Source organism: Vespa mandarinia, chromosome 3, assembly GCF_050613455.1.
Source record: "Vespa mandarinia isolate Hongniang chromosome 3, ASM5061345v1, whole genome shotgun sequence".
Lineage (NCBI taxonomy): Eukaryota > Metazoa > Arthropoda > Insecta > Hymenoptera > Vespidae > Vespa > Vespa mandarinia.
In genome coordinates this window covers 909,845-931,255 of record NC_140812.1, presented here as the reverse complement: position 1 = coordinate 931,255, position 21,411 = coordinate 909,845, and the positions used below count along the sequence as shown (strand labels likewise).

Sequence of the window (21,411 nt, the reverse complement as noted above, 5' to 3'; positions counted from 1 at the left end):
AGTACTACCAACATATATTGTATATTATATTATATTTAAGTAATAAAAAGTTGGATTAATTAATTATTTGGTGAAATATATTTCCAAATTGTTTTTTTAATTGGAACAATTTTTTAAATTAGAAAAAATTATTATATTGTAATATTTTAAAGAATTTTTTGCAAATAAATAGATTTAAATAAAAATTGTTAGATTATAATTCTGTTAATAATAAAACTTAACCAATCAGATAAATGTAATAAGACAAGTGGTTATTAATTGAATTAAAAAGTTATCTAACATACCAATCACAGTAAAGATTCGTGATTTTTTTAAATATGTTTTATTGGTCGATAGAAACAATATGATTTTATCATTGACAATATACTTAAGGCATATATGTATTATTATATTATCAGTTAGGATCGGAAATATTGACAATATTATAGCACTGATAACATCATATTTATTCATTATGTGCATTCGTGACAATTCTCTCAATAAAATCAAGAATATTAACTCACGTGTTATAACAAGCTGTTTGAAGGTTAAAGCAGTAAGAAATTTATTAATTTAATATATTCTTAAAAATAGAAGACAATTTTTTTATTCTATTATTAAAATATATTATAGTCTTTTTTATGAAAATCCCTAAATTGTTCTATTTATATTAAACCGTTTCAATGAAAAAAATCAAAAACTGAAAATATTTCATTACATATTGATAAGTGTATAAGAAATAGTTATATTATTAAACTGACTGATTTTTAAAAAATAATAGAATATTTTTATATTTATTGATTTATTACTTTCATACAAAAAATTTCATTTTATGTAGTACATTTTTGATATTATTAATCCATATGGTACCATAAATGAGGATTGACACATTTTATTACTTACATATAAATAATAACAATAAGTATAACAAAATATATATGATTTGATAACAAAAATATTAAAATAAATTTCTATTTTGAAGTTAAGTTATTTTTATAGTATAAATGAAATTATTAAATATAATTTGTCACATTTCTTACAAACGTTTTTCTTTCGAGTGTATTTTCCTCATACATATTTTTTACAAGTATTTTACAAATGATGGTAATCTTATTATTATTACAGTACTCCTATTTGACATCATTTGTGTAAACAAAGTGAACTATTTGATATTTTTTGAACATTAACTTCTTATAATTCCATCTCTGGTTTTACATTTTCAACTGCATTTTCAGTGGCAAGTTCATCTGCTAGTTGAAACATAAAATATTTTCTAGATATCTTTTTAGCTGTTATTTCCTTATATAAGATCCAGGCATTTATGCCAAATAAATCTAAAATGTTGAAAAATACTTGAAATGGTTATTTTCTTAATCCTGATTTGACGCTATATTACTTTATCATTTGATCTACAATGTTTTCGTTAAATTTAGTTTTATAAAATTTAACCATTTCAGATAAGCGCTTCTTAGTTTTTCCAATTCTGATAGATTTATGTTTCGAACTTAATACAAAAACTTTTTTTTTCTGCATTAATAAATTATAAGACTAATTCCATTTGATCTATAAAATAGCGATAAAAAAAGAGTCATAGTATCCTTTGTTTTAGAAATTTTTAATAATTCCCTTTTGTTTCTGCATATAGCGCTAATCACTGTGGTTCTTTTTGATAATAATTTAGATGCCAGCGATAAGCTTATAAAAAAATTGTCAATTATGTTTCTTTCCTTCATATTATACGGTTCTGTAAGTTTGAGTATGACAATTTCATTTAGAGGTTATGATGTTACTCGTGTTTCATACCTTTCTAAATAAGGAAATTCATTTACAATAATACTTAATTCGAACATCAGATGCCAACCAAAATTTAATATCAAATTTGTCGGGTTTATATTGAGTAAATCTTGATCTGGCTTTAGATGGAAAGAATTGTTTGTCAATTATAATATTTGCTCTTGATTTATAATAATTCTGACTATTTTTAATAAACCTATTTCATATAGCTAATATAAATTTATCACTTTGTAAACATTGCTTTCTATCACTTTTTTTTTATCAGAGCGAATAAATTTCTATATTTTTCTATATATTTCTGTCCCATAAATATGAAAATTTTCAATTTTTTCGTATGCTCCTCGTGCAAGAATGAAAGCTTTTAATTTTGTTTTTATTAAGGTTCATTTTTCAAAAAGCTTCAAATTCCACGCAAGATATGTTTAAGTATATGGTCGTCAATTATTATAATTAAAATGCACTATTTACTTTACTTATCATAATATTTTTTTTGCCATATTTTGTAGGACCAGATATGTTTCTGAAAATATTATGAAGTGGTTATCTTTCAGGAGTAGATTCTTCTTGTATTTTTTCCCAACTGGTCTTGTCTGCGACAATTTCATTTTGATGATCTTGTAGTTTCATTTTCATCTTCAGAACTTGAAAGCACCGATTCACATCTTCTTTTATGTAAATACAAAATATTTTCAAATTCATTTTCTAAAGACTACATACATTTTCTTCGTCTATAATCTAATTATTACTTTTCTCACTATCAAAAAGTCTATCGTGAATATACCATTGTCCAATTTCATTTTCTTTTGGTTCACTTTGAGTTATAGAATTCATTATCCTCGATATCAGAGTATTCCATTGATATATTGTTAAGTTATTGCTATAATTCTGAGGTTTTCAATCATTTTGCTATTTTCAAAACTTATGAAATATTATTGTATAAAACAACAGTGGTCTTAATCCAATGGTTGTAGTATACATAGAGTGACCACGTGCAATGGCAAGCTCAATTGCTCCATCTGGTGGCTGTATTTATGACTATGTATGATGACTATGTGGCGCGAAATATGGTATGCGATAAATTTTAATAGTAAAATATTCATAACAAAAATTTCAATTCACATTCTACGTCTCCAGATCTAAATGAACGAGTAAAGATATTTTTGAATGTATCCATTATTTTTGCATTAGCATCATAATCAATCTAGAATTTTCCTGATCACCATTATATTGAATGATACACATTAAAAATTCTAAAAATGAGAAAATTGATTAATTCGAGTTCGTTAAACAGATTGTAAGACTCCTTGTAAGACGTTTTGACGAATACCAGTCATTTTGATTGGTGTGGTAGTTATAACGTTAATATTATATAATATAAATATTTTTTATACACTTATTTTAATAAATGACAATAATGTATTAATAATGTAATATAATCAATGAAAGTAATTAAATGTTCGTGAATATTTAGCATAAACGATGATATATTACATATTTATTAATCAATAATCATTGTAGACTATTAGTACTTATTAATGACTATTATCAAATTTATTGTCATTTTTATATTCCTTTTTATATGCATTTCAATAATAAAATGTCAATTATATTTGATAATCTTATTATCTTTATTTTTTTTTATTATTATACTAATAGGTAATGTAATATGTAACATATTCTTATAAAGAAATATAATTTTATAGAATTTAATTTTTATTTTTAATTTTATATTATATGAATATCACTTTACTATTTTTATTAAACTTCTTTACTATTACTTATTTATTATTAACGAATTATCTCCAAGATTGTTTTCTTATTTAATATATTTGTTGATCATAAAAAAACATTTGTAAATGAGTGGAAGTTATAATTTTATTTATATGTTGTATTCTATTTTTATGTATGTCTACAATAATTGTATAATTCAATTTTATATTTAACCGCCTGCGCATAACACTTTGCGCATAATGGGCAAAGTAAATTCTTTTATTTCACTGTATCGATGATGAAGTCTTTTCACTTATGAGGGCTAACAATATAGTAGTATTATATATATCATAGATGGACAACTTCTCCACCGCGGGTCGCACAATCCCCACCATCAATGAATTCGTTCCCCACCACTTAAGTTCACTTATCATCATTCCATTATTCTATGCTTAAAAACAAAAGCCGTGGAACTCATGAGATATGGCGGTGTCAAATAGTGGGGGCCATCTTCTCCCACCTTACCAAAGCAAATGAGTAAGAACAAGGGCCATATGCGGCTTGCAGGCCGGCGGTTGCTTATGTATAATATATATATGATTAAGCTCGATCAAGCTCGATCAAGCTCGATTAATATTAATCAATGATTAATTCGATTTACAGTGTAGCAAACAGTAAAACTTTTTACTGTATGTCATTCTTAACCTATATTTTCGTTCTTAACCTTAACATCAATAACCGTTTAAAGATTTTATATATATTATGGAACAAATAAAATATTAATTAAAATAAATTAAGAGAATATGTGTATATATATATATATTTGCATTTTCATACTATGTATATAATTTTTAAATAATTATTTATATCACGAAAATATAGGTTAAAAACAATATATAGTTAAAAGTTTTACTGTTTGCTACACTGCTGATCGAGTCAATCGTTGATTAAAGTTAATCCAGCTTGGTCAAAGTGTAAATAAGTTTTTATTTTATTTTATGAAAGGTAAATTATTTAAATAAAACTTATTGTTTTTTCAATTTTAATTGTTCTTTCAGAAATGCCATTCTAACAGTCCATCCATGCTTTAAAATATTCACAATATACGTGGATGAAAGGTAATTTTTTGACAGGAAATTGTCATTTGCAAAAATTTTTCAACTGATCAGTTAATATAAATCATCTACTAACATGCCAAATATAATAAATGATATAAAATTAGACTTTAAAGATGTTCTGTTACGACCAAAAAGGAGTACATTAAAAAGCAGATCAGATGTAAGTTTGAAATTGCATTAAAAATATTTCTATAGTACAATATAGTTGTATATTATTATAAGACTTTTACTATTTCTTTTATATTAGTAGTATTATTCATAAAAAATCTAAAGATATTACAGAATGATGGAAAAGACATTAATATAGTAGGATATAGTTTATCTTATTTAGATCTGCAGATTTTTAGTTTCTATATGTTATATTTTTTTTTCTTTTTTGTTATGCAGTAAATATATTTTAACATTTATATTTCAGGTTGATCTTTATAGAGAAATTACATTTCGTAATTCGAAGCAAACTTATAGAGGCATACCTGTAATGGCTTCAAATATGGATACAGTAGGAACATTTGAGATGGCAAGAGCCTTATCTAAGGTTTAATTAATTTATTTTATATATAAAATATTATTATAGCGTTAGATTTTAATGTTGGCTATTCTCTAAATTCAAAATCAAACAAAGCATTCTTCTTATAAAGGAGAATCATAGACATAAAAGATTCCAATATTATTAGTTTCATATGATCACAAAGATATATAATCATATAGTTATTTTTTATATTAACGTTTCAGAACTAATAAAATATAAGAAAACAGAAAATATTACTGAAAGAAATTGAAGCAAGTTCTATTTACTCGTATTATTCAAAATGGATTTTATACACTCTTAGGAAAGTCCAATTAAAGTTACACTATGTGTGAAAGTTATTAAAAGTTATTAACACATTTATGAAGCTTTAAAAAGTAGTTAGTATGTTAGTATGTAATTTATAAATTAAAAAATTGTAAATTTATTTTATAAATTATCATAATCGCAATATTTAATTTTATAAAATTATATCCAACATTAATCACAAAACAACTGATTATATTTAATTACAATTTAACGTCTATTAATTAATGTTAATTTTTTTTTTTGTATTTGTAGCATGGGCTTTTTACCACTATTCATAAATATTATACAGCAGATGAATGGAAAGATTTTGCTGCAGAAAACCCTGAATGTTTAAAAAATGTTGCTGCTAGTTCTGGCACAGGGAATGAAGATTTTGGAAGACTTTCAAGTATAATAGCTGCTGTACCACAACTTTCATTTATATGTTTAGATGTTGCTAATGGATATTCACAACATTTTGTTGAGTATGTGAGAAAAGTGCGATCTGAATATCCAAACCATACTATAATTGTAAGTATTCAATAAAAAGATTAACTTTAATTAATAAGTTGCTAATTTGTAATTAGAAGCAAATATATTAGAATATATGTGAAAATGTATTTAAATAATTCTATTACAGGCAGGGAATGTTGTAACAGGAGAAATGGTGGAAGAATTAATACTTTCGGGAGCTGATGTTATTAAAGTAGGAATAGGTCCAGGTTCTGTGTGTACTACAAGAATGAAAACAGGTGTTGGATATCCTCAGTTAAGTGCTGTGATTGAATGTGCGGATGCTGCACATGGTTTAAAAGGACATATAATTTCTGTAAGTAAATGACATTAGTTGAGTATATACAAGCTAATGTTGATATGGATGGTTATTAAATTATACAATTCAATAGACAATAAGAAATTTTTATTATATTTTAGGATGGAGGTTGTACTTGTCCAGGTGATTTAGCAAAAGCTTTTGGCGCTGGTGCCGATTTTGTCATGGCTGGTGGTATGTTTGCTGGTCATGATGAATGTGAAGGTGAAATCATAAACAAAGATGGAAAAAAATATAAATTATTTTATGGTATGGCTTCTAGTACAGCTATGAAAAAACATGCTGGTGGTGTTGCTGAATATAGGTACAAATAATTACAATTTTTTAATTTTAATATATATATATATATATATATATATATATATATATATATATATATATATATATATATATATATATATATAAATAATATAATACTTTTTTAATTGTATATTTATTAACGCTTTTAGGTCCTCGGAAGGAAAGACTGTGGAAGTACCCTATAAGGGTTTAGTAGAAAATACAGTTTTAGATATGTTAGGAGGTTTGCGGTCTGCATGCGCGTATACAGGTGCAGAAAGATTACGTGAATTACCGAGACGTGCTACGTTCATTCGCTGTACGCAACAATTAAATCCTATGTATGGTCCACCATGAGAAATGTAAAAATATTTCTTAAAGAATGTGTTGTAGTATAATTATAGGCAAGAAGGCTTTTTGATTATTAATTTTTGCAATTACCATGCATTATCTTTTTGCTGGCAAATAATTTATACATAATATATATATATATATAAACTTTAATTTAAGTATTATATTATGAGCCTTTTATTAAACTTATATTGTTTATTATGCTTAAATGAATCAGATAATAACATGTCTATGCACAAATAAACATTTTTTTGCATGTATAATTTTTTTCAGAATACTTAATTTTCCTACCCATTTACAAATTTGATTTAGAATGATTATATGAATATTTATATTAAATCAATATTAGAAATAACTTTCAATTTTTAAATATCTTACGATACATATCTATTTTACATGGGTATTGTACATCAAGTATGGGAATTGTATACTAAAATATTTTGTTAAACATAAATATCTTTATTAAACATTTATATATCTACATATAAACAGAAATAATCATAAGCAATTAAAAAATCTACTGCTGTATAAATATACAAACCTTCACTTTAATAGCTGCTTCAAGATATTGGAGACAATATATATTTACAAAGTAATTAATACATGCACATCTACTACGTGTTGCTTCTTATCAGGGATACTGGATAAATTTGTAGAGACCTTGTCCCTGAAACACTTTCATTAATTTGAATTGAGTAATACACTATAAAATAATTACATAAGAAATAGTAATTAGCATGATCTATAAAGAGAAGCATCAGATGATAATATAATATATGCTTAATGAAATGCAACATACAATTGCAAAAATTGGGAATTTATATAAATTGGTATCATAATAAAGATATTAATTGTAAAAGAAATAAATAATTTTCGATTAAGTTTAAAGTTATAACTTTTTTACAAATTGCAATTAAATTAGAGCTTTTGTGTAATAAGTTTTACAATAACATATTTTATTATGGTTTGAGCAAAACATATCTAAAATATACCTTTTTGTTTTTTAAAAGTACAAAAGTAATTGATATAAATATTGTTAATATTATAAATCAACAACATGTAAAATGAAAAATAACATGCAGTATGTATTATAAGGAGAATAACAATTGCATGGTAATAAATGGAACTACTTAAAAATTAAAAATATAAGTGAAATATTATTAATTTAAATAGATATTACATATAAAATACAGCTTACATTTATGTAATTCATTTTAATTTTCAAGTTTACTGATTTACAAACATATTAAAAGAGTTATATTGAAATTTTAATTATTCTGTTACATTAAATTTTTCAAGTAGAGATCTCTTGGTAAAAGGAAATATAGATTACTCTAAATAAAATATTAGAGTTTGATTTTTCATTTTCTTTATGATAATGATTAAGAATTGTTTGTGCAAGTTATATAAATTTTATTTATATAACTTACAATATTTTTAATTAATTGCAAATTAATATAAGATAATTCTGTAATTGATGGTAAATTTCAATAGTTTCAGTATAAAAAAAAAATAAACATACAAATTACATATTTAAACCATTATTATAACATATAATAAATCAATTATTGATAATAATTATATAATTAAATATTGCATGATATCAAAATGCATTCCTCACAGGAAATGATAAATGAATTTAAAACCTGATACTAAGCTTACCAATAAATGAATTATAAATTTAAAAATAATAAAATTTGCATTGACAAATATTTTAAGTATATAAAATTGCAAATACCTAATGGAAATTAAATCTTATTGCTAGGCGATTCATAATCAATTATAAAGTAACATAATAAAAAACAAGAATCTTTCAGAATATTTTAAACACTACACATTTGAAGATATTGGTTTATCATCTATTTTGTATATATCATCCACTAATCTCCAATTGTTTTGCAGGTCCTGTTTTCATTAAAGTTCAACATATAAGATTATGCTGGTAAGAGATTTTATGTCATGGATCCCAATGTTGTTGTTTACCCTGCAATGAGCAAGCATCTCTCTAATTGCCTGTTCAGCTCCAAAAAATCTAAAAATAGTTGTGGTGTTTGACGAGAAAGAGCAGAGAAATAAAGGTAATGTTGTATTTAGCATTGTTATAATAGCATATGTATATAGAGCATCATATATATCATAGTTCTTTGAATACATATTATCAATAAATGATGAGTAATAAAAATAAAGTTTAGCTGTCTCTTTACAACCTTGTTATTGTATAGAGGTTTGTAAATTTGATGAAAGAAATATTCTATGAATGAATCTGCGAGACATAAATAATGATCTATTGTGGTAGATACTTAAATATTTTGTAGTAACGCATTCGAAAGTATAATTTTCAACAATTTTAATGAAACATGGGTGCAGTAATATGGTTAATGTTGGCGATCCCCCGTTCCTCTTTCAGACCTGCTGCTGCACCTGCTAGTTTTAACTTATATTACAGTTATATGTTATGAAGTAAGTGTACATACAGTAGCGTAATTAAAACACAGATGTGGACATCATATTGATATTACATTATACTACTAACTTCAATATTCAATAACTAATGTTTCTTATATCTTACATCTAAAATGATGCATATCCTACAATATATATATATATATATGTATACATGTGTTTATGTATGTATATAAAAAAACCATAAATTGTAATATAGTATTAATAGAATATAATTGTATCTAACGGTGCTTTTAGATAATAATGATTTTATAAAGCGAGCAATTGCAGTAATTTTTTTATAAACATATGAAGGTACAGCAGGCATTAACCACATCCCGATGGAAAGCTATTTGAAAACTATCTGAAATAAACAAATAATTATAATAAAAGAGATGACCCTATTATAAAGGGAAATAGAAATTCAAAGGTGTAAAATATTTAGTTGTCAATATTATTGAGCACACATTGTATGGAGTTAAGATACTATAGTATATTTTGTATAGACGTACGTGTGTATATATATATATATGTATATATATGCCCCTGAAAGTATCAATAACATTGATTGTGTATATAATGTATCTTCCTTTTTTTCTTACACCATTGATTTTAATTCATTTTAAATAATACATCAATAAATATTAAATTAATATAAGTCAAAGTGATTAGAAGTAGTGCTATAAATATAATTTTGATTTATTTATAGAATAAAATAAGTATTTATAATAACTTGAAAATTTAGATTTTTTTTTCTTTTTATATAAAAAATATACAATAACTTAAATTTTTTAAACCATATTTATACACTGTATTTATTTTATATATTCCAATATTAAATATTTTATATTTTAAAATACAATTACATTTTTTTACAGCACTTTATTTCACAATGACTTAAAAACGTAACAATTAAAACTATATCCAAGGAAAGTTGTATGATATTTTAATTAAAATTAAATTACTTTCGAAAAATTGCCGGTTATTATTTTTTATAAAGCGATAATACTATAATTTACAATAACAATGTTATTACGTTATTATTATTATTGCTATAAAATGTAAAATATAATAATTGAATATTTATAAACCACTTTTTATATAATTGATGTATTTTATACGCACGAGAAGATCTTACAACTTTCCACTTTGAAAATGTTTGTAAAAATAAAAAATATTTACTTACAGCTTATATTTTCCTCTGGAAGTTTAATTATCAGAACTGGACTGCGAGTAAGGATAGTTTTGATAATTAGCAGGAAAAGTTGGATTTTGTTGTCCCGATTGTGGTTGACTTGTAGACCCTGCACCTGCTGCATAATAACCAGTCGGAGCTGAGCCTGCATTCATTCCTGGATAACTACCATAAGCTTGTGGAAATGTGTTTGGTGTACTACCAGGTGGTCCAGCCGATTGATTCTGCATAGCTGGTTGCATTTGAGGTTGTGTCATTTGATTCCCTTGTATTCCCAACTATAATAATAAAAATGAATTTATATGTAAATCACATTTCTATGCTTAATACCTAATATATTCAATAATAAGCACATAAGATATAGAAAGTTCAAATTGTAGATAGACACATATACGAATATTTTCGAGTATTACATACCTTGCCTGCTTTCATTTGTGCTTCTATTGCTTCAGCTTCTTTTATTTTACCGATACTTCTATAATATTCAGCCCATTGAGCACTATAATCAGCTTGACCTCCATTTTGAGAAGCACCCGTTTGCTGCTGTTGTGTTTGTTGTTGTTGTTGACCAGGCGTAGAAGCTGTTGCCGTTGCAGGATTCGATTGATTTTGCGAACTTCCTAAAATACAAAATATTATTAAATTTCTTTTGTCATTAACGATGACTTTGTAAATTTAATAAAAAAATTTACCTGCTTGTTGATTATGATCTTGTTTTCCTTGCTTTGCTTGTTGTTCTATCATATCTGCTTCTCTATGCATACCAAGAGACCGATAATATTCTGCCCATTGTGCGCTATAATCGGGCTGACCTGTTTGTGGATTAACTTGAACAGGTGCTTGACTAGCATTACCTATTAAAATAATGATTTGGTAGATTACAAAATATTCTTTTCTGTTTCATTGATATCTTACCTGCATCACTAGATTGAGGTTGACTGGGCCATGCTTGATATCCTGTTCCAGCATTCCAACTGGGGTTATAACCAATTGCTCCTTGTGCACCTGTGAAAGAAGTACCAGTTGGTCCCTATAATTAAAAGAAAAATATTTAACTTCTTTATTTCCAAAATACTTTTTATTTTCATTTGAAAGAGTATAAAAAATAGTATTCATACCATTCCTAATTTTTCACTAAATATCCTTTTAGCATGCTCTACTTGTTCAGGATTGCCACGAATTATAAAAATTTTTTCACTTTCATTACTTTGATTCCGCCTATCTAATTCACAATGAGCCCCTGTCTGTTGATTTATCTGCTTAATGGTTTCACCACCTAATAAAAGTTATTTAAAATCAATTTAAATAGAATATCATTTAAATGATCAATTTAAATAGAATCTATTACGACTGTATTTAATTTACCTTTTCCAATTATAATGCCACATTTTGAAGAAGGTACAGTAAACGTGGTTTCTATTTTATCCTGCATAGGACCACCTTGACGTCTGTCCCAAGTACCATATTCAGTTGGATTTCTACCGGTTCCAAATCCATTTCCCCTTGGGCCACTTCTGGTACCCATATTACTTCTCCCATCATCTCTTCTCTGCAGTAATATAAGTTAAATATAAACATTATAAATAAAAGTACAATATATACAAATTATATGAAATTTACCATTACACTATCTATAAGTTCTTGGATACGCTGACGCGCTTGTTCTACAGCTTGGTGTTTCCCAGATAAGAGACATTTTCTATCTCCTGGGCCATCCTCTCTACCTTGCTGAAATTGAACTCGTGCTCCCGTTTCTGCTTGAATCTTTTTTATCATATCGCCTCCTTTGCCAATAACGACGCCTACCGCAGCTCTCGGAACTAATACCTAAATCAGTAAATAATTGTATAGCAATTTATATTTTATTAATTAATGATACTTCCATTTTTTAATCAAACAAAAAAAATAACCAATAAATAAATTCAAGAATTATTTAATTTCTGTATAGAAAGGATTATTATACCTCAACTCCATCATTACTAGTAGAGGCATGACTAAAATTACTATCACTAGTATAATTTCCTCCCCTGTCGCCACCTCTTGCACCTCTGTGAAACATTTGCATTTCCTTTTCGGCTATAAGCTCATAGACTAATTGCTTGGCATATTCTACTTTCTGGGGATCCCCAGTTATTCTGTTAGAATTAATAACATACAATATTCAATTCTTCTTATAGAAATAATGATAATGCATCAATGTGAAACTGATTTTAATATTAACATTACCTTAGAGGTTTTTCTTGTTCTTGTGAAGGCCCTTCTTGAATAACAACCATTTTTGCTCCTGATTTTTCTTGCAGTTGTTTTATTGTTTCTCCTCCTTTTCCAATTATCAATCCAACTTTTGGACCCGGAATCATAATTTCTACAAAACCGGGATGTCCTATCATTCCTCCACTACTCCCACTCATATTTATATCTCCAATTCCTTCTGTTCTACTTCTTTGGTTCACAATTGAAAGCACCAATTCTTTCGCTCGACTGAAACAAATGTAAGTTAAAAGTGCAATACAATCGCGGATTCTTTCTTATATCGAAATTCTCTAATACTATACAGCAATATAATTTGTTTGCAACACATAAAATGTCTACTATGTGATGAAATATGATAAACCATAATTGGTTTTGCTTTCATTTTCAGGTTTATGTTTAAACTTTTCATAGAAATGTACAATAAAATCAAACTTCAGATATAAATATTATAACCACAGATATAAGCAGTTTTTTAAATAAATAAAAATTCAATTTTCTTCCAGTTGCGAACAACACGTCCCCATGCATATCCTATCCTCCTTCCTTCCTTCTCTCCATACCCTATTGAAAGCAAAAAACTATTAGTAAATACAAAAGCATTAAACCAAAATCCACAACTCATGGATCACTTTCTATGACTGAAATTCTGATGCATGTGCAAAGTCGAATCTGTGCCCATTATTCACATCCTGGAGCTATATAATGGTTCTGTAAAACACTTGGTAACTTTAATATGCAAAAGCGTAAGTTGTACAATTATAAAATGCATGTCAGCATGAAGTGATAGCATACCATAGTAAAATAAATACATACAAACTATATATCATCAGATTAAATTATGCTTAGAGCACATGTTCTAGTACAATCAGTATAAAACCTTGAAATTTTCTAATATTATGGTTATATTAAGAATTTGTTTTCCATAAATATTTTATAAAAGTAGGTGATAATTTCAGGTATATTTAGGAAGTTGCATAAAAAGGGGGATAGGTGAAACATTCCTAGTTTAATCATAGAATTATATGATTTCAACTTGAATATAAAAATTCAGGAGGATAGCAGATTTGCTTGGCTTCATTATAAATATCTTAAAATTTCTTTCACCAGCTGTAATTATGCTGCAGGAGCATTTTCTTTTCTTTTCCTTTTTTCTTTTTTTTTTAAATGTGTTATATGTGCAATATATAGCATTTAACTACACTAAAGGTTTGTAAATGTAACTCAATATGATTAATGGTGATAGACCCTTTTCCGTTGTGTCAAGATATAATAACAAAATGGGATTGCATTGCATACAAAATAGATGAAAAATAATGAAATAAGAAGGGAAAAACAAGTTACTTGACAGCTTCTCGTGAACCAGTTAGTGTGCAAACTCGTTCAGGTAGTCCACCTTCTGGAGCCATTTGTATTTTACATCCTGTCTCACTTTGTAATCTGGTTATTTGCTCTCCACCTCTGCCAATTACTGTAAAAATAGTACTATGAATTATGGATTTAACTTAAGGGTAATATGTGAAAAAGCAAAGTGATTAAACATGTTACAAATACATTCATTTCTTTAAAAAATAGTGATCTCCTTCAAATAATTATCATATTGATATGTTACTTACTTAAACCAACCATTTTATCTGGAACTCTGATATCTTCATTGCAAATACCTCCCATACCACCTATTGGAGTAGATGAAGATGTTTGTGATCCTACTTTAGTTGTTGCTTGATTAGATCCTTCCCCAATGGAACTATTACTTGTAGGTCCACCACGAAGTCCTATTAATGGATCTGCTACTAATGCTGCCATTTTCTTTGCTTCAGGTTCTGTTTTATACATTTTATTATAACAAATGTATATATATTAAAACAAAAAATTAATCATATGTCCTATAATCATTGTATGATTTTTCAATAATAATAATATTAATTTTCAATTGTTTAAAAATGTTGTTAGAAAATACCAAAATTGGACATTACCTGTACTATCTTCAAGAGGACGTTTTAACTTAGAATCTTGAATATTTTGCAGACTAACAGGATTAATTTTTGCTGCTATCTATAAAGAAAAATTATAAAAAAATAACTTTTAAAAATTCATCTTTATTTTTCTCTTATTTAAAAACAAAATGTACGACTCAATACAAATGAACTTTAGGATAAAGCAGGTAGTATCAATTATATATATTTCAACATGGAAGAAAAATATATATAACGATATTTGTAATAATATTGATATACTTACATTAGTAATGATCAGAGTAATTAATATAACATTTACGAGAATATAATAGAATTTTTTTAATATAATAAACATACATAGATGTAACGTTGGAATGTTTGGTGAAATATTAAATTTTCCAAATTCAATAAAATTAATTATATATATATGATAGATTAAAATAATATTAAAATTAATATTTACCTGCTTTGCTCGTTGCAAAGCTGCCGCAAATGCGGAGCTTTGGCTGAAATTTTGAGGCGGAGCGACCGCTGAATAATCACTCATTGTGAAACATGAAGTTGTCGAACGTTATACTAAAATAAATAATTTCTACGAGTGAATTGTCTCTAACAAAATTGAGCAATTCACTCCCTTAACATTTAGTTTTATATATAAATTGAACTATTACAAATATTTGACTAAAATTCTTTTCACGGTATACAATGCTACAAAACGAAGGTTTAAGGGTGAAAGAACTGTACTTTTTCGGGAAACGACAGAGCGCAAGCGTCAGTCATTAAACAGATAAAAATATATAGATGGTAATACGCTTTTGTAAATTGTGAGAGAAAATTATAATGAAAACGAGTCATTATACATATGTACGAATGAAACATTAATATTTTTCAAATTATTTGAAACTATTTAATTTTGTCATTAATCATAAAATTTAATCCCTTTCTTTTCTAAACGTACATTCGATAATATTCTTCTGATATTTAAATTAAATTATTGGTGATCTATTGAATTTACAAAGATACATTTTTATCTCACTTTGAATTTCTTAAATTTCTTAATTGTATTTACATGTTGCACATATTATATATTTATTTTAAATAAATTATTGGAATGGATTAGTTTCATATTTTCGAAATTAACTTTAGGACCATGCACAACTATATGTATTTTCTAGATCTTAGAAAAAAGTTTTCTCTTTTTCGTAATATTGATGTCCGAAGTGATTGGCTTACTACAACCCATTTTTAAATTAAAGAATTTTGTCCCTCTAATGTTAATTTCTTAAACTTTTTATTCGCCATTATAATTTGAATATCATATCATTATTCATTTTATGAACTTACTACACTTATTTTATTTATTTTACATCATGTTTAACGTTAAGATGTTTTAACTAAAATTAGATGTCATTTTAAATAACACCTTAGTAATAATATTTGATCAACTGATTGAAATTTGGAAAAACAAACATTTTTACATTTCGCGAAAGTGTTTTATAAAATTTCAATAGAATCAGTTTAGATATTTCATTAATTTTAGCTTCTAAAGAAAATTAAGTATTAAATCATAAAATAAAAAAATTATATTTTAAAAATAATATCAATTTGTTTAAAATTATAAATAAAATATTTTACAAAAGTATACTGTACAATTTAGACAGTATTAATTTGATCATTACATTAAAATTTTTACATAAAAGTGTTTATAGTCAAATAGGCGCCATATTCAAGATTTGTAAACAATCGATTTGAAATTTTAAACAGCACTTTGCGTATAGTATACCATCTATAGACGTAACATTTTGTAAACATATATACGGATACATACATATACATTAGAAAATGTTATGATTCGTGCAGAACTACAAATAAACTTGAACAATTATATTTTTATCAAAATGTATAACGATAGAATGTTTTTCGTTATGATAATCGCATAAAATATTTCTCCGATCATATCTATAAAATAAATGGTTAATTTTTATTAGGTTAGAATTTGTATATTATCATGTGATGCTGTGCTCCGTTACTATTTGTAATTGGTTGAATTGATCTTTATTTGTATAATTTTTATCTCATGGAATGTTGCGCAATATTGCCATATCACAGAATGGTTCTTTAAAGTTATTATTGATTTTGAATTTATTGATAGTTATTATTTAAAATCACAGTAATTGTGATTCATGCATTTTTAAATAATGTGTTGAATATTGATTTTTATATATATTTTATAATTTTTGTTGTGATTTTATCAAACTATAATGAGTACATTCCAGTTACAACCTTGTATAGATCTTAATCTTTCAAGGAAAGAGTTGCAAGATCTTATAGATAAAGCCAAAGATTGGGCAATAATGCACGGTATGTATTCTTAGAAAAAAAAATAATTACAATACTTATTATTACAAGATTTTTGAATATTTCAGGTATTAACATGAGATCAAAGGAAAATTTTAATAAAAGTCAAGTACAAATTGCACCTTTTGCTCTATTACCTTCAAGCTTTCCAAAGAAGTGCTTTGAAAGAGCAAAAAATATACAAGTATTATTAAATGAAATTATGCATAAAGTAGCACATGATGATAATTTTATTAGACATACTTTAAAAGGGTAAGTGATATTATAATTGTATAAAGCTTTGAGTTTATATTTGCCAATTCATTATTTACTAAAAATACATGTGTGTGTGTGTGTGTGTACATATATATATATATATGTACATGTGTTGTATATATATATACATACATATATATGTTTCAGAACAATTGAAGTTGATGATTTTACTGCACGGTTATTCAATATATATGAAACAGTTTATAAGGAAGGATTTGCACAAGTAAAAAAAATTATATATAGTGTTTATTAAATAGTATAACGATTTTTCAAATATAAAATATTTTTCTTGTATTTTATTAACAATTATTAATGATTTCTTTTTGCAGGATATTAGTCTTGGATTGTTTAGATCTGATTATTTATTACATAATGGTATTGATAAAGAGATTAAACAAGTGGAATTAAATACAATTGCGTCTAGCTTTGCTGGTTTGTCCACGATTATTACGGAATATCATAGGTATTTTATGTCATTATAGAATATTTTTATATTTTATAAAAAATAGATATTTATATAACTTGTTTTATTTATTTATTTTTTTAGATATATTTTAATGGAATTAGGATATGCAGATAAATTAGAATTTGTAAGTGTGTCTTCTTTAAAAGAAAATTATAATAATAATTATATCATAGATCATATTATGGTTAATTATGTATTATTAATTTAATTATTTTGTTTTGGTTTAAAGCTACCATTGAATAATCCTGTTATTGGACTTTGTAAAGGATTAACTCAAGCATGGTCATTATACAATGACAATAGGTAAGTGTATATCCTGTTTTTTTTATATGATATTTATAATTGTTGTATATAAACAATAATATTAATAAATGTATATTATCGGTTAATTTCAGGGCTGTGATATTGATTGTTGTTGAAGATATTACCTATAATATAAGTGATCAAAGATTTCATGAATTTGAAATACGGAAGCTAAATCCTGCTATTAAGGTTATCAGAAGAAGTTTAAACACTCTGGTACTTGATGCACAATTAGGATCTAATAAAGAATTAATTGTGTGAGTATATATTTATTTTACTATTTAATCAATTTTAATTTACATATTAAAGACAAATATCAATTTCGTACAAATTAATATTTAAAAATATTTTTAGAGATAATCTAGTAGTTGCTGTAGTATACTTTAGATCTGGTTACGAACTTCAGGCATATCCTACTGAGAAGGAATGGGCTGTACGTTTACTTATAGAACGCTCTAAAGCTATAAAATGTCCCTCAATACAATATCATTTAGTAGGAACTAAGAAAGTGTGTTAAATTTTTAATTAAAAGTTTTATTGTGGTTATATATTTTTAGTATTGAATTTTAAAAAAATTCTTTTTTTAATTTTTACAGATTCAACAAGCTTTAGTTGAACCAAATGTATTAAAAATGTTTATAAAGGAACCTTCTTCTGTGGCAAAACTTCAAGAAATATTCACTGGTTTATATTCATTGGACTTTGTAAGTATGTGTATTATATGTATATACAATAATAATTGTATTATTATATGTAATCGCATAATACTTATAACTTTTTTATTTTTAAAAATATAAATTATATGTTAACATAACAGAATGTAGAAGCAGAGGAAATCATAACAAAAGCTATACAGGAACCTGAAAAGTATGTTCTTAAGCCACAACGTGAAGGTGGTGGTAACAATCTATACAATGAAAACGTCAAAACATATTTAACAAAAATGAGAAATTCAAAGGAGCGCACTGCATGGATTCTTATGGACCGTATTAATCCTCCTTCACAAAAGAATTATCTTATCAGTCCAAATGATATAAACTATCAGTTATCTGATGTTATATCAGAGCTCGGTATATATGGAGTAATTATAGGGTAAGTTTATGTAATATTTATTTATTAGTTTTCTTTTTGTTATTGATGTAATGCATTGATTAATATTACTTTTTATTTATATATTTTTAGAAATCATACAGATATATTATATAATGAAGAAACTGGTCATATTCTAAGAACTAAGATGTCAACTGAAAATGAAGGAGGCATTATTGCAGGTGTTGGAGTTTTAGATAGTCCTTATTTAGTAACATAATATAAAAGCAATAATTATAGATATCATTGAGTTATAAATGTTACAGAAAAGAATTTTTTAGTTTTATTAATTAATTTAGTCATAAATGTTTGCTAAATGCATATACAAAATATTTCTATTTGTTTAAGAAAATCCATATAATATATATACGTAAATAATATATGAAATTAAATAAAAGAGATATGTTTATAATTTATGAAATTAAATAAAAAAATATATTGTTTAAGCAGGTGTTGGGTGTTAAGAAGAATGATAAAAAGATATATATATATATATTTAGATTTTATTTACTTTTGATCTTATTAGTTTATATATATTTTATGTAATAATAATCAATAAATTTAATTTGAATTAATGTGAAATGACGAGATATTAACATTTGTCGTTTTCTGGTAAAAATTACTGTTAGACGTTAGCAGATTTAAGAAAATTTCTTGACTTTAATAATAAGTATATTTTATATCTATATATTTACATATTGAATGTCATGTGGAGCATTATTGAAAATTGATTAAAATAAGTATTTTTTTTACCTAAATTTTTTATTTAAACAATATTAAATATCGTAGAAAGTATAGGCTGAATAAAAAAATTTTACAAAGATTTTAGATTTCCATTAAAAAAAAATTAAGTTGATCTTGAGACTTCAAGACATTCATCGAATAAGAAATAAATAATGCTGTTATGTTTACCTTCTTAAACCAAACAATTTTTGATTCAAACTTTTTTTTCACAAATGCGTTATTTTTGAAATATTTAGGTGTCAATTTAATAATAAATATTCTATATATTATTGAATATAATAATCCATATATGTATATATATAAATAAATTAGGAATCATGAAAATATGAACATTATTATACATATATATAATATAAATAAATAAATATATATATATATATATATATAATTTAATTTAATTGAATATTATTTAACATTTAATAAGTTACTTTTCGTATATGATAGAAAAAGAGATACTTTATAATCTGATTATTCATTTGACAACTTATATTATTAATGTTTAAATATTGTTTCATTCATAGATATTCATTTCAAAAATAATTCTTAATAAATTTTTCTTGGCAAGTAAGGAATTACAAGATAAGAATGACTGTACGATTGCATTTTTTAAATACATTTTATCTGTTATATCGGTGACACTTACATAATTTCTTAGATAACAGAAATGAGACATGGTATGAGTTGTGACCTTTTTTTACATAGATATCTTTTACTGTAAACGTATAAATATTTCGTCGGAGGAAAAAATAGTTATTTTATCAGAGATATTCTCACTCAAGTTATATTTATTTTTTTAACGTTTTCTTATGATTCATAATTTAAATGAATAATTTAGATAAATAAATTCTTCATGCGTGAAAAAAAATTTAATATTGTATTTGTGTGATAATTAAAAGAAAGCGTTAAAAAATATTGGTATGATAGAAGAGAAAAATTTACAGAGAAAAAATAAAGAAAGATTAAAATAAGAAAAATATTTTTGTTTTGGGAAATCAACTTTGCATCTCTCTGTTGCAAGATACAATAAGATTAATTGTGAGATATATAAAAATGGAAATTTTATCAAATGAAAAGTAAACGCACGTACCATTCTGTTTTAATTAAAATTTAATTAAATATTAGACATAGTGATCAGAGGCGTAACTTTTTTTTGATACGTCACTGATTAATCAAGTTTCTTAAAAGTGATATTAGGAGGCGCTTCGATCAATTCAGATTTTTTTTCAAGTTAAAACGATTTCCCTTAATAAAATAAGATATTGTTTAATATGAAATATTAGAAAAAGTCATAGCTATTATGAGAATATAAATGTTTCCAAAAGTATTTGAGAGATAATTTATATTATATGTTGTAATATAACGATAATTATAGGTACGTTAGAAAAGAGAAAAATTTCTTTATTTTATAGTCATCTTGATTCACGAAAAAATTATTCAATTAAATATGTCGATTGTTAATCATTTCAGTTTCGAT

The 21,411-nt window shown here is 25.3% G+C and overlaps 3 protein-coding genes and 1 long non-coding RNA gene across 12 annotated transcripts; 2 read left to right on the top strand and 2 right to left on the bottom strand.

Moving 5' to 3' along the window:
- Positions 1–377: 377 nt before the first annotated feature.
- LOC118446862 (GMP reductase 1) lies at positions 378–7,079 on the top strand. Of its 5 annotated transcripts, XM_085655987.1 has the most exons (9): positions 396–535; positions 3,838–4,020; positions 4,542–4,601; positions 4,706–4,761; positions 5,017–5,136; positions 5,689–5,946; positions 6,056–6,244; positions 6,349–6,551; positions 6,697–7,079. In XM_085655987.1, the coding sequence occupies exons 3-9, from the start codon at positions 4,595–4,597 to the stop codon at positions 6,881–6,883; spliced, it is 1,020 nt and encodes a 339-aa protein (XP_085512113.1). In that variant the 5' UTR covers positions 396–535; positions 3,838–4,020; positions 4,542–4,594; the 3' UTR covers positions 6,884–7,079. The 5 variants fall into 5 exon arrangements, with proteins under 5 accessions (XP_085512112.1, XP_085512115.1, XP_085512113.1 ...); XM_085655986.1 differs by lacking the exon at positions 3,838–4,020 and having other exon boundaries at positions 378–535; XM_085655989.1 differs by lacking the exon at positions 3,838–4,020 and having other exon boundaries at positions 388–526.
- LOC118446863 (uncharacterized) lies at positions 852–2,749 on the bottom strand. 2 transcript variants are annotated; one of them, XR_014981987.1, is made up of 2 exons: positions 2,520–2,749; positions 852–2,438 (listed from the first exon to the last, which is right to left on the bottom strand). It is a non-coding gene; the product is annotated as an uncharacterized LOC118446863 (long non-coding RNA). The 2 variants fall into 2 exon arrangements; XR_014981988.1 differs by having other exon boundaries at positions 852–2,435.
- Positions 7,080–8,590: 1,511 nt separating the features above from the next.
- On the bottom strand, positions 8,591–15,488 carry Psi (P-element somatic inhibitor). Of its 4 annotated transcripts, none has more exons than XM_085655926.1 (14): positions 15,186–15,488; positions 14,741–14,819; positions 14,381–14,587; positions 14,109–14,235; positions 12,741–12,995; positions 12,478–12,649; positions 12,135–12,341; positions 11,880–12,063; positions 11,633–11,790; positions 11,430–11,544; positions 11,207–11,368; positions 10,932–11,134; positions 10,506–10,792; positions 8,591–8,909 (listed from the first exon to the last, which is right to left on the bottom strand). In XM_085655926.1, the coding sequence occupies exons 1-13, from the start codon at positions 15,267–15,269 to the stop codon at positions 10,529–10,531; spliced, it is 2,217 nt and encodes a 738-aa protein (XP_085512052.1). In that variant the 5' UTR covers positions 15,270–15,488; the 3' UTR covers positions 8,591–8,909; positions 10,506–10,528. The 4 variants fall into 4 exon arrangements, with proteins under 4 accessions (XP_085512052.1, XP_035733889.1, XP_035733888.1 ...); XM_035877996.2 differs by lacking the exon at positions 8,591–8,909 and adding an exon at positions 8,923–9,683 and having other exon boundaries at positions 12,141–12,341; XM_035877995.2 differs by lacking the exon at positions 8,591–8,909 and adding an exon at positions 8,924–9,679.
- Positions 15,489–16,522: 1,034 nt separating this feature from the next.
- Positions 16,523–19,657, top strand: LOC118446879 (glutathione synthetase). Its single transcript, XM_035878028.2, has 11 exons — positions 16,523–17,083; positions 17,149–17,332; positions 17,483–17,558; positions 17,665–17,798; positions 17,883–17,925; positions 18,031–18,104; positions 18,197–18,361; positions 18,459–18,612; positions 18,701–18,808; positions 18,922–19,196; positions 19,287–19,657. Exons 1-11 carry the CDS (start codon positions 16,984–16,986, stop codon positions 19,411–19,413), a joined length of 1,440 nt encoding a protein of 479 aa, XP_035733921.1. The 5' UTR covers positions 16,523–16,983; the 3' UTR covers positions 19,414–19,657.
- Positions 19,658–21,411: the final 1,754 nt, after the last annotated feature.